The sequence below is a fragment of the Rhagoletis zephyria genome, unplaced genomic scaffold, assembly GCF_001687245.7.
Source record: "Rhagoletis zephyria isolate East Lansing unplaced genomic scaffold, Rhagoletis_zephyria_1.1 Rzeph_scaffold_10610, whole genome shotgun sequence".
NCBI classification, from domain to species: domain Eukaryota; kingdom Metazoa; phylum Arthropoda; class Insecta; order Diptera; family Tephritidae; genus Rhagoletis; species Rhagoletis zephyria.
In genome coordinates this window covers 1-13,571 of record NW_016167687.1, presented here as the reverse complement: position 1 = coordinate 13,571, position 13,571 = coordinate 1, and the positions used below count along the sequence as shown (strand labels likewise).

At 33.7% G+C, this 13,571-nt stretch overlaps 2 protein-coding genes across 2 annotated transcripts; both read right to left on the bottom strand.

Moving 5' to 3' along the window:
- Nucleotides 1-2,039: 2,039 nt before the first annotated feature.
- Nucleotides 2,040-5,049, bottom strand: LOC108376542 (protein THEM6). Its single transcript, XM_017632761.1, has 3 exons — nucleotides 4,982-5,049; nucleotides 2,947-3,086; nucleotides 2,040-2,878 (listed from the first exon to the last, which is right to left on the bottom strand). Exons 2-3 carry the CDS (start codon nucleotides 3,080-3,082, stop codon nucleotides 2,433-2,435), a joined length of 582 nt encoding a protein of 193 aa, XP_017488250.1. The 5' UTR covers nucleotides 3,083-3,086; nucleotides 4,982-5,049; the 3' UTR covers nucleotides 2,040-2,432.
- A 2,987-nt stretch (nucleotides 5,050-8,036) lies between these two features.
- On the bottom strand, nucleotides 8,037-9,491 carry LOC108376541 (protein THEM6-like). Its single transcript, XM_017632760.1, has 2 exons — nucleotides 9,222-9,491; nucleotides 8,037-9,132 (listed from the first exon to the last, which is right to left on the bottom strand). The coding sequence occupies exons 1-2, from the start codon at nucleotides 9,489-9,491 to the stop codon at nucleotides 8,788-8,790; spliced, it is 615 nt and encodes a 204-aa protein (XP_017488249.1). The 3' UTR covers nucleotides 8,037-8,787.
- Nucleotides 9,492-13,571: the final 4,080 nt, after the last annotated feature.

Genomic DNA, 13,571 nt, shown 5'->3' with positions numbered 1-13,571 from the left:
AACAAAATTTAGTTGGGGTTGAGTACAATATGAAAATAGGTTCATCATAGTTCCTGAACCCTACATGTTTTTGATAAAAAAAAACCCTTATTTTAATACTTGAATCACTTATCTATTGACAGCTTGATTATTTTCCATCCGATTAAAAAAAAGAAAATTTTAGAAACCCTAATTTTTCTAAATTATTTCATTTTTGACCATCGCTAGAGAAAAATTTGTTTCAAACAAACTTATACCCTACTCAATGACATAGGATAAAAATCGTCGAATTTAAGCGATTTTACTAGAAATATGGCCTTGAATTTATATGTGTGTATGTATCGGACGTTCAGATTTTTTGAGCAGTGGGGCTACGGAACTCCTCCATATTTACTTAAAATTTATATATACAATGGCTCTTTAGCGAAAAGTTGTTTTTTCGTAGAATTTTAGGAAAATGGGCGTGGCACCGCCCACTTATATCATATAAGTATATGTATGTATCTAAAAAAATACTTCACCGATCTCGACCGCTTAACTTCCTTAAGCACCATGTTAAACATTTATGAAATCGGTCGAAAACCACGTGCTCCACCCTCGTAACGGTCATTTCAAAAACTCAGATCTAGCTATATCTAAATGGGTACTGGTTAAAAATAAAATTAAGCGCGCAGATAAACGCAGCTAAAGTTTTAAATTTATGTTAAAGGCTCAACAAGGAATAGTTCAATAGGAAGTCCAAAGCGGTACCGGATGGAACTTTTTTTTTTGTGGCTCAACAACTTACAAATTTCGAACTCGTACAGTTAGCACAATATTATGAAACTAAAAGACAAATAATTTGTTATATAGTATTTTAATAAATATCATGAATTTACTTATTTTTAGAGTATTTATAAGAGATACACAATGTTAATTTTTAAAAATAGAAAAAAACTAGCAATTTAGCGAGCTGCGACTTTGCGCTTATGTCCAAGAGTAGGAACTTCATACTAAGCACTATCTTTTTATAGAAATATCCGTTTTATTTTATTCTTTATAAAAGTGCCATAAATTAAACATTGAAATTAAAAGTCTGTTTTTTTTTATTTTCGACCAGCTTTTTTGCTATTTGGGACCTGTGTGCGGTGACGTGTTTGATGACTCAGTTATAGGGTGCTTCAAGTGTGATGTTAATTTTTTCCAAACAGTTGGCCCTACAGGCTGTGGCTTAGTCATGCAGCGATACCCAGTTGAACAAAGCGTAAAAGCGTTCCAAACGTTTTATGAAAACCGTCGTTCAGCAGGAAGTGCATTTCGCGCTTTCTGTGATTTTTGTCGGTCAATATAATCGGCCGTCCGAGTCAACAATCAGCCGTTTGGGTGTAGAAATTCGAATATAAGCTGGGTCGATGCAAAATTTGACAACACCTGCCCGTAGGATTGCCAGACGTACAGAAGTAATATTACAATTTGTATCATTTCATTCGTTCTGAATCAGCTTGTTTCACATATCGCACACACTCTTCAAAATGCTATAAATTCAAAAGTTGTCATTCTCGACATTATGTCCTTAAAATGTTCACCAACTGGTTATTTCTCTCCTAGTTAAAGCGACACCAAAATTGGTTGTTATCTGTTGAAAAACTCTGGCGTTAGTCTACGCAATTTTTACATACACCTTCGGACAGTACTCTGAAATTTTCCATTTCTGCATAAATATATCAAACGAATACATAAAAACTGGTTTTCACTGCATCATATTTTGGCGCCAAAAGTTGGCCCCGATATTATGGGCCAAAAACTGACAGATAGCCGATTTAGCAGCGCATCTACACGACTAAACACCTATCGTGATCGAAATCAATCGATAAACCGCTTTTTAATCCCATTTTACAATGTGTTTTCACTTATTTGATGACAAACGCCACTGAGTTTGACATAGTGAAAACCAGCCTTAAGAACGGAAAACACCTTTGACACTAATGTGCTACATATTACGCTTCATGTTGTTGTTAGTTGTGGCCTTATGAATAACAATTTATATTCAACAATTTTATTCAGCTTGAGGAAAACAAAAACAATGTACTAAGGTAAATGTTTTAGTTGCTACTATTGCGTAGATCACTACACCTTTATCGAGCTCACTGCGATTTTATGTGTTGAAATACGAACTGTGTTATTGAACTTTGAGTTTTTTTAATAAGCGCTTCTGTACATATGTATTTAAATTTTACTTGAAAATAAGCTCTTTGGTTTTTATTTTAACGCCACTGCTTGTTAAATGAGTATGACCATTATAATTAAGTAAAAAATTCATTTTTCTCCGTCACGACGCTTTTACTTGGCAAGAAAATATAAAAAGTAAAATTGTATTACCTATAAATATGAGTATATAAGTGGGTGAATATGTACATCATAAAAATTATTAAAAAAAAAAAACTAAAGTCAGCATTATTAAGAACACTCCTCATTCACTTATCCTTGCGCAACTTCTGACTAGATACTTCAATCGAGTCCAACCACAGCTTTAGATCGGCTGGCATTTCCGGTCGCGTGCTAGCTTCCGGGAAGGTCTTCATCACTTCCGTCACATCACAGTTGGTGATACATTGTTTCGAGAGGGCCACAGCGCGCACAAATCCATCCGACAATGTCACAAATGATTGCTCCAAATAGATTGCCTTCTCGTCCCACCAGATGAGTTTTGTCTGAATTTTGTATGGATGGAAAATGGGAATGGTGCGGCGATAGCGTACGCTCGAGGCACCCTGTACGGCACCGCCTTTGCGCTGGCGTACTTGCTCGTACAGGCCGGTCAGCGCATAAAAATGGAAGCGTGCAAAATCCAATTCACGCAAATAGCGAGCATTATTCATGTGACGAATGAAGATATCGACATCCTGCGAGGTGCACAAACCTGAAAAAAATGAGGTGGATTAAAAGGAAAAATTTGAAAAAAAAAAGCAAAAACGAATTATGGCTCACCATAGATGGTTGTGGTGTCAGTGACTTTGCGTTTACCCTGGAACAGACGGCCAGCTAGGACAGTGAAAATGCAGCGAATGAAATAGTTGACATCCCAAATGATGTAAAGAATGAGTAAAACGACAAGGAAGGACATGGTGCTGGAGAATGAAAATTACTTATATACATATATATTAAGCAATAATATAAATATGTGAGAACCACAAACGCATAATATACATTTTTATGAGCAAAATAAATAAAAAAGCTCGCAACTAAAAAAGACTACCTGTAACTTTTAAAACTTGATGCTGCCAACAACTGGAAATGGAAAATTTTTATGTAAACTTTTCCACTTGGCGCCTGACACTAAATGTTAAAACTAAAGCTTTTGAACGGCGGCTAGGAAGCTAATATTTTAATCACCGTTGTACTTTACTCTTTCCTTTTCACCTTTACAATTACACCCAGAAAAAGGTTTAGTTATAATAACCAAGATTTGGTTATAGTGATCAAGTGGCATAGTTGGATATGGCGAAATAAATATCTAGTTCACGAAAGTCTGCAATTTACTTGAGACGTCTAGTTGGGACAAATGTATATTTGTTAATAATTACAAAACGACTACCTTGAGTGGACAATATTGTTAGTTGAATAAAATCATTGTTGAGCAAATATAAACAATGCTTTGGTTGATACAAGTTTTCAATTAATTTTATGAACTTGCTGTAGACGTGAATCAGCTAACCGTTTATTATTGGAAAAAAAGTTTCAGTTTGACACAAATAAAAATTTACTCGATGGTTGTTGTGTTTACTTCTTTTATTAGCTTATTTTAAGCATAAAAAATACAAACATATCTACATAAATAGTTACTAGTGTAAATAATACATATGTATATGGTGGTATGAATTTCCAAAAAAAAAACGATGAAACAGGAACAGTCGTGCGAAAACCCAGGTCAATATCTGCTGGAAGTATACTGCTTTGCTTTTTCCTTAGCTAAATAGACACTTTCAAATTATAATTCACGTGAATTATATATCCACTGAAAAACCCCGGTTGGCATCAAACTTTATATTTTTAATTAAACTTTAAACTATGCGCGCACCGAAACAACTCGCGATGATAGCAAAACTGAAACTGAGACAAACAAGTATGGGCATGTCATAGCACACATGGCGCAGCGATCGACATGCCATAGCTTACTGAGCGCTCTGGGACCACATGCGTGTTTCACCCATATACGAACAGCGGTAGCGGAGCAATGATTTCCACGCACAATGCAATGGTCGGCATACTAGCACATTCAAACGATTCAATAAGTGGGACTGTGTGCATTGCTCAGCTGGCGCTCTTCGTATGTGCTCAGAGAGCGCTCAGCATTATTTAGGGGTGGCTCACAAGCATGAATATGTTCCACTCTCAAACCAAATCGTGGTTGCCTCAACTAAGATTTGGTAACTATGACTAAACCACGTGTTGAAAGAAAGCTTATCTGCATTAGCAGAGCTTAATAACATCCTTTTATGAACCATACGTTAAGTTGAATGGAATTTGTAGAAATATGCTTCAAAGAAATATTTATTAGTATTAACCAAACCCTTCAACTAAATTAACGATTTGTTACAACCTAGATGAATATTAGAAGCTTTAATATATTTAGTTATAATTACCAATCGATGGTAATAGTTCCCAATCCTTGGTAACAGTTCCCAAATATTGTCAAAATTCGGGAACTAAATATCTTTAGTTGTCGAAACTAATCCTTTTTCTCAGTGTACTTGCACCCGTTTCTTAACATCTGCCACTGCGATTTGCGTAAATACGTTTGCGTAAGCATTTTGACATTTGCCCTAAATTTATGTAAATATTCCAAAAAGTATACAATTTATGCAATTTCCAAAGGTTTACTCAACCAGGTGGCTAGAGTCAATGGCTTTCAACACACGGCAAGTTGCCGTAAAAGATGAAAAAGCAAAACAAAAAAAATCGCAATAGTGCTACTCTTTTTTAATACATTTCGATACATTTTGCCCACTCATTAACCACTCACCTGTTTTATTTATTTATTTTTTCTTCTGCTTAGCCGACGTCCGTTCCACACAGCACACAAAAACTTTATGAAGCTCTGCGTACCCAAAGCATCGCTAATATTGAATAAAACACAAAAATGTTTACTGCTGCGACGCTGCACTTTGGCATGAGCACGAGTACGAAGAGACAATGAGAGAGTGGTGAGCGCATTCAGATTTGTTTATAAATATTTATGTATGTACATATGTATGCATTACATTTAAGCTATGCTTTCCTTCATACAAATGTACTTATTTTTCACAGCCGGTTTATCTGTCGGTATATTTGCCATTCGTAATTCTTCGAATGTACCCTACACTGCGTATTTCCGAAATTGAGATGACATAGGAGCTACATAGGTAAAACGTACCCGCCTTGAAACCGTATACATTTCAGTAGCGATTACAATGTAGGGACAATACAAGTCGTACATTACGGCCCTGTATACCGTTTCTCTAGATCAGGTCATTGTAAATGAAAAAAATTCAAACTTTAACAGCGAAAATATTTAAAAACTTTTTTTGTAAATTCTTTTGAGTTGTGTTAAATCCTGATAAATAAAGTTGTAAATGGTAAAATGAATGCGTAATAATTAATTTTTTATCGAATATGACTAGGAAAGAATGGGCATGTTCCAGGCATGTAATAAAAGCAGCGCTGATGAAAATTAACAAGACTGTTGCAACTTCCTAATTGATAAAACGTTGCTAGAAATTCACAACGAACGGATGCATTATTCATTCGCGCAACACTGCGGTTGTGATTGCAACTCCAAAAAGCTGAATGTTACTCATACGCCATGTATGTATGAACTATAAATTGAATCAGGGATGAAAAATGGAAATCTCAGATTATACCTACATAAATGAGACAGATTGTACCTAAAAAAAGTTACATCATTTATTTGTAGTTTTTCTTATTAATTTTATGAATATAAAAGATTGATTATTACTTTAAACTTGATTGGCTTTTTTTTTAACTCAGCTTTTATCTATAGACTATAGTCTAATGGAAATCGTAGAAGCTTTGTTTTTGTCTAATTATGACTACTTAAAAATATTGGTGAAAAAGACCAAAAAAATACACTTTGCGAAGCGCAGTTATTTTTAAAACAACAGGGAAAGTCTGCTAATTTATCCGATTCCCTTTAATAGGTGCAGTAAGTCAGAAAATATAATGGGAATAGGAAACATATTTCCAGAAATCAAAAAGCGAATATGGGTCAAATAGCTATTGTCTGAACTACAGAGGAAGAAATCCTAGACACAAGACTGTTTCCACGAATAAAATTAATAGAAGAGTTAAAAATGCGGGGAACTAAAAATTCATCTGATCAAAATATGATTGTACCCAATGTACCTTTAAGTGAGTAAACGTCGGAAAAATGTACAATTGTACCTATTTTTTCGTCCCTGAATGGAATCATAAATTTGGATGAAAACATTTTGTAGAGAAATTATTACGCATTAGCACATGACCATTTACAAGTTTATTTATTAATAAATTTTCTTCGCTGATAGCTTGATGTTTTTGTAAAAGAACAAGCTTTAAAATTTACAAAAAAACGTTTACTTTTAAAATTTTTCCCTATTAAAGTTTGCATTATTTCAGGAAAGTTTTTTCTAATAGCGGTCGTCTCTCGGCCTCCGATTGTATTTCTGCCATGAAAAAATAGCTTCTCATAAAAATAAGTGTGACAACATCAAGGCGCACGCCACAAATCGAAGCAGAAGCTCGGCCAAATACTAACATATTGTGAAAGCACCAATCTATTAGTTATATTATTATTGTGGAAGCGTAAATATTGTGACGAAAAACTAAGTTATTTTAAATATACATAAATTTGGGTAAAAAGCGATCTTCCTTTTTTAACTGACAAAAGAGGAAATCAAAATTTATTGCTCTTGAATTGAGGCAGAAATTTTTTTCCTCAGTGAGGAGTTTTTTCCGAACTCTGTGTTAAAATACGATAACATTTAACAGGCAGTCGATAACGTCGATAACGATAGTCGGGTGTACGTAACCGAACTGTCACACCAGCATCATTCCCCAGAAACACTTTGGGAATTTATATGCAGTTACAACAACAACAACAACAATAACGATGTTTAATCTGTAGTTAGGATTAACCAGACATTGAGTAACCGGATCTAAGGGAGGTTTTAAAAAATCAAAATTAAAGCTAAATAAACAAACTATCTGGTCCACATGTCGGCCTAACTGAAAAAATAAAATTTCAAGCCCGTAGATAAAAAAGGGGGAAAAATTGCTAATTTATTTTTTGCGCTATCTGTTAGAATTGCATGAGAACCGTAGCTCCTCTTAAAGCTTCAAAATGTTTTTTTTTTTTTAAGTCTGAAAACAGTCTGTCAAAAATCACCGATTTTTTTTTTTTTGTTTTGTTGCTCTTTTAATCTTATTTTGTATTGCATCATCTGACATTCTTTGAATAAAGTCAAATTACGGACCATTACAACCAATTCATATTTAATCAGCAGCAATTCGTTGTTAGTTTTATTTTGAATTGAAATGTGATAACGGATGTGACAGATTTTTCTCCCTTACATTAATTTTACTAATAAAATACATATAATTTATTTTTGCCAGTTCTTCTCAAAACCGTCTCACGTTTTCATAACCCTTTTTCGGTTTACATTTCTATGGAAACACCCATTTGTGTTTTTTATTATTTTTTAACCACTCAAAGACGCTCTTGGCGCTGCTCTACTGAAAATCAAAGAAACAAACTTTACTGCTGTTAAGGGCCCCATGTCTCTAATCCATGCCTAATCCCTACTACTTACTACTTGAGGGGTTTTGTTTAGTTTTGAGCTGAGTCGTTATTGCAGAGGACCATCGGTATATAATTACTTGCTTCAAAACGGTATAAAACTGGATCTAATTACTGATTTAAGCATGGTACTTATGTATATCAACAAATAAACATGATTTGTATCCTTTACGAAAAAAATATATCCTGATTCGTTAGTTATATATATATCTTTAAGGGTAATTTTCCAAATGATCGCCTTGACCAAATAAAACGTGCGTATTTTTCTACAAATTTCTTTTATTTAGGAATATGGGGTCTACCCTTTTCCACACATTTACACATCTATTAGGTAGTTCAACTTTCACATTGGCATTTTTAATATATGCGTCGATTTTACAACGTACCGTACGCATTTATATTTTCTTACAAAACAAATTACATATTCAAGATTACCACCTCCCCAAAGCGAGTGTCGACTAGCAGTAGATAAACGACTATTATTCGATTATCGCTTTTCCATAGTATTGTGAATTTCGATTTCTCGTTCAATAAGCGACTGTTAATATTTTTAGTGTTTCTTTGTTGAAGGATGAGCGACTTAAAGCTATTCACAGTCGCTTATTCAACGAGACAACGACATTCACAGCACCACGGAAAAGCGATAATCGAATAATAGTCGTTTATTCACTACCAGTCGACACTCGCAATAGGGGTGTACATAATTTATAAAGATTTTCATACTTAAATTAGCTCAAAAAATAAATAAGTGTTCTCTTCTTCGCAACAACTTATATCAGTTTGCATTTACTAAGTGAAACTACGTATACATATAAACTTTATATCAATGTTAGTGTATGTATATCTATGTATGCAATGGAATATGTATGTATGTAGACACGTATAGGCTTAAGCCAAGCAAGCACTTTATTATAAATTCACACCTATGTACAGATGTATGTATGTACTATGTACGTATCTAGATTGCCTCCATGCAATTCAGCTCGCCATTGGCATCAGCAGTTGCTACGCAAGTTCTTGCTGGACAAATCGTTGTATTCAATCCATTTTTGTATTTCAGGTGGCACATCAGGTTTCAATTTCACACGCGCTTGTCCATTTTCGGCCACATCCAAATTTGTTGTGGTCACTGCACTATTGTCCAGACTAGAAGTTGAGCTCACAATATTGTGAGTTGCTTGTGCCTGCATACCCTTAGGCGCCAATAAGTCGCTCATCACTTCCTCGGTGGAGCAATCGAGTATACGTTGCCGGCAAATTGCAATGGCGTGAACGAATTGATCGGAGAGCCGTACGAAACGATGTTCCATATAGACAGATTGATCGTCCCAGTAGACGATCTGAAAAGCGTAAAAAATATTTATTCTATAATATAGTTTATACCAAAATTGATTTGATGTTACAATTTTTATCTCATCAACACACTTACACGCGATTGTATTTGAAAGCGGTGATAAGGTCTGATAAATCGCCGATAACGTATGGTAGCTGCTCCCTGAAAGACAGAACCGCCTTTCGCTTTTATGGTGCGATACAAATCTGTGCGCTCATAGAAGTCAACACGCGCGAAATCCAGCTCACGTAAGTAACGCGCATTGTTCATGTGATAAAGCAGCCAATCGATGTCATTGGTGAGGCAGAGACCTGGAGGGGATTTGGAAGGAATACTAATTAAATATGCTACAAAAAAAAAAGACATTAGGTTCAAATGTCAATACAAAAAAATCTGTGCTTTTTTGCATCGGAATTATAATGTTAATTATATTTTAAGACCTTCGCAAAAATATTTCGATAAAATATTAAGATTTATGTGAGCTTAACCGATTGGAAAATAATTCTAAAAATCCATTTTTTTATAAATATACTTAATTTTTAAAAACTTTTTTTTATTTTCCAAAAATCACCTCACCTCAGATAACGGTTGAAGCTTAAAAGGTCAACGTAATCAAAATGAGATTTTTGAGATATTTTCAAATTGGTCTAGCTCACGTAAATCTATTTTATTATTAAATATTTTTCTGAAAATGTTTGGCGGAAGTGGTGATGCACCCTAATGTACCCACATATGTATGTATGTATGTCAGGGTCAGTGATTCGTTTGAGTGATTTAATAAAGCGATATTTCCTATTAAACGATATCTATCTATCTGGTAGTGAAAGTTTGTGAATTGACAGACAAACCAGTTAATGGCAGCAACGATAAGGCATGGCTGGCACTTCAGCATTACGTATACGCATAGCTGTCCTAACAAAATAGTCCCCTGAAAAATTTTACGTATACGCAGCGCTGGTCTCTCATCTAAAACAAAAAAAAAGGAACTACATATGTATGTATGTATGTATATTAAATTGAAATTCAGCGGCTGAAATTCGCATTCATTTTCTATATTTTTTTTTTTCTAATGGTCTTTTGCAGTTTTTTCCTACAGTATACGTAGGCAATTTTGTCGAAGCTTTGAAGGTGTTTCAAATAGTCAGAATAATAAACATTCATTTCAATAAAATAAAAAAGTGGAAACATTTTTCAAAGGAAATTAGCTGTCTCTTTTCAAGATGGTCTGCAATATTTCTGAATGGGGTGTTTTCTAAAATTACAAAAATATGTGTTTTTTTTTTAAGTAGGTATGAGCTACGTGTAAAACATTTAATTTTTTTTTGCAAAACTGACAGTGGTTTAAAGTAAAAAATTTTGTTTGCTGCTTCGCATGTATTTCATAGCATAGCATCACTTCTAGCAAACTCTCTGCCGTCAACCTAAAATAATGAAATATTTTTCAAGTGATAATTAAATTAAAAAAAATAAATAAATTTTATAAATTAAAAAAATTTATTATTTTATAAATTTTATTTAAATTTCATCAAATTAGTTATTTAATTACTAATTAATTTTATTTAAATGCGAACTAATTTTTATACCAAATTTTTGAGTTGTTTCAGGGTGGTATAATCCCTTAATTGTTTAAGAGAAATATTTTCTTTAGCAATTTTTTTGGGGAGCAAAATACGCAATAGTTAATTTTTATCAAAAAAATTTTAAAACGTCCCATAGTGCAATGTAGTATAGTACAAAAAATGCGAAATGTTGCCTTACTATGCAAATAAAAACAGAGAAATCAATAGCAAAAGAAAACAAATAAATATTTGGCGTTCCATAATTCTGTGCCAAATTTTTGGTCGAATTTTTCCATTAATTTGTATTGCGCGCCTTGACGTTGTTATATAAATGGTGGGAGCTGCCGTTTTACCCTGCCTCTGAATGTTAAATGGTTTTTCTTAAAGTCCTTTTCATGGCTGAAATGTTCTCAGAGGTTTGCCATTGTCGACAGTTACTTATTACAAAAAAAAATGCCATATCATTTGCACGTTTCGCTGTGTTTACATTGCACGTGCATGCTACCGAATGATAGTTGTGCACCTCTAACAACTCAGTTTGCGACGGCTTAATAGTATTATGTCAATAACCACATTTCTTCGTTTCTTTAACATTTCTCAAATAGGCATTCCTTCTACAATTACCTTGAACTTGGCTAAACTAATCACTTGTGTATGTATATACTTACGTACATATGTATGTACATATGTATATGCAAGTGCATGTATGGGCGAAAAAAAATGTTTCTTATTTACTTGCCCCCGCTTCGCCCTGCTAATGATGAATGCTGTGTCGTAGTGAAAATAAGGAGGCGGACCCGATGTATGAAAAGCAAATACAAGTCCAGAATGGTAAACATAAGAAAATGTTTGAAGAGTGTAGAAAGGCAAGCAGAATAACTGAGGTGTTTGTTATTTGAATTAGTAAAACAAACAGAAATCGAATAGGCTACTCTTCCGACGCCGCATATGCATACCCCTTAGGAAGCTAAAGCTATTTTAGTGTGTTTTTTTTATTATATTTTCATAATTGTGAGCACATTTGCATTCAACTTTTGAAAGTGTTTTCTTCAAAACTAACTCTGGCGGCAAGACACAAAAAAAAATTGTTTCGATTATATCCTGATATGCATAGGTATTTCCTTATTTCATGCATAAAACTTATAAAAAAAGTTTTAGCCGAATGTAAATTATGAAGTCAAAAAAGGTGTACCATTTGTAAATTAATGGTACATATTCACAATACCTTTTTTGTAAAACTTTAACTTTAAAAATCATTTAAAAAAGTAATTTTTGATAAAGATTGAAATGGAAACAATATGCATGTGGCCTTTTATATAGAACTTTTCGGCATTGTTGCTATTTGCAATTGTACTCGGAACTTTGAAGGGTATATTTAAGTATAGTACTTACATTACTTGGGGTAGGTATCGTATTTTCATAGAACTACTACTTACTTATATAAGCATCAAAAACACGTGTCGATAGCATGTGGCTACAGCAATAAAAGCATTCGAATGTCTTAAATGGGTATGAATTTGCATACATATGTAGGTATGTATATATATGGGTATGTAAATCTATGCCTACCCAACAAACATTGGGCTTGGTTAACAATTCGAAAGTGATTGGAAAATGAATACTTTTTTTTCGATTTCCACCGCCGATAACGAATGTGGCATAGGTTAGTATTCGATTCGAGAACTAGGCCATTCTCTAGCAAAACGGAACCTTCGTTATCCAATGTATTTTCCGTTGAGCTGCATTTTACTTGTTACTGTGGTTTCCATTTTTTTTCGAACCCATCTCGAGTGTATTTCCAATATGCTATGAACATTGGAAAACTAAGGTTGGTTATGAGTTCGTTCTCAGTTCGATATTCATATTGGATATCGAAGGTCATTTTCGAACGTTCGCCACAATGTTTATTGGGTACATATGTTTTTGCACTCATATACATAGTTACAGGTAATACATCGCCGTCACCTTGACTGTCCTTAAAATTCTACACCTGGTTTAGTAATATTAAATACGTACGTAAATAGAAAATATGTGTTGTCATAATCAGTGCAAGGGGTCTGCAATGAAAGGTTTTAAATTTTACATGAGGGTATTTGCCAACTGGCGTTACGTGACACTTGTATGACGAAATGTTAAAACAAAAAAATGAAAAAGTCAAAATTTTAAAAAGGTGTTTCTATATTTGCATATCAATTAAATGGTCCCTTACTTAGTAAAAAAATTACAACTGTTGGTAGTAGCAATTTAAAGATACTAGTGTTCGCCCAGCGGTTGAAATTCAACCTTTTAAATTAAGGGGAGCTGAGGTGGGCTGAGCTGAGCCGAGTTGAGTTAATTGAGCTGAATTGCGGTGAAATACGTTTCACACCATAGCAGAATATAACATAAAATAACATAACAACACCACATAACACAACTCAACACAACATAATATAGCTTAACATAACATAGGATAACATAACATGACATAAAATGATATAACATAACACGGCATAACACAACTTAACATAATATAAAATAAGATAAACTATCATAACTTAACGTAACACAACATGACATAACATAGCGTAGCATAACATGACATAACATAACATAACATAAGATAACATAACATAACATAACATAACATTACATAACATAGCATAACATTACGTAACATAGCAAAACATAACGTTACATAACACAACATAACAAAACATAACATAGCATAAAACAACTTAACATGTCATTCTTCAATTGTATCTCTTTCTTTTTCTGTCTTTGTCTCTACCTTTATCTATAGATATTAGTTTTTATATCTTTACCTTTTAATTTTTATATTTATCATTTCCTTGACTGTTAACCAGATCTTTATCTTCGTTCTTTTCTCCATCTACATATTCCCCCA

Bases quoted from the DNA above. Each gene is read 5' to 3' on its own strand.
- LOC108376542 (XM_017632761.1), bottom strand. From the start codon at position 3,082: ATGTCCTTCCTTGTCGTTTTACTCATTCTTTACATCATTTGGGATGTC. The intron at 2,879-2,946 runs GTGAGCCATAAT...CATTTTTTTCAG, and splicing joins TGACACCACAACCATCTATG to GTTTGTGCACCTCGCAGGAT.
- LOC108376541 (XM_017632760.1), bottom strand. From the start codon at position 9,491: ATGTCTTTTTTTTTTGTAGCATATTTAATTAGTATTCCTTCCAAATCC. The intron at 9,133-9,221 runs GTAAGTGTGTTG...TACGCTTTTCAG, and splicing joins GCTTTCAAATACAATCGCGT to ATCGTCTACTGGGACGATCA.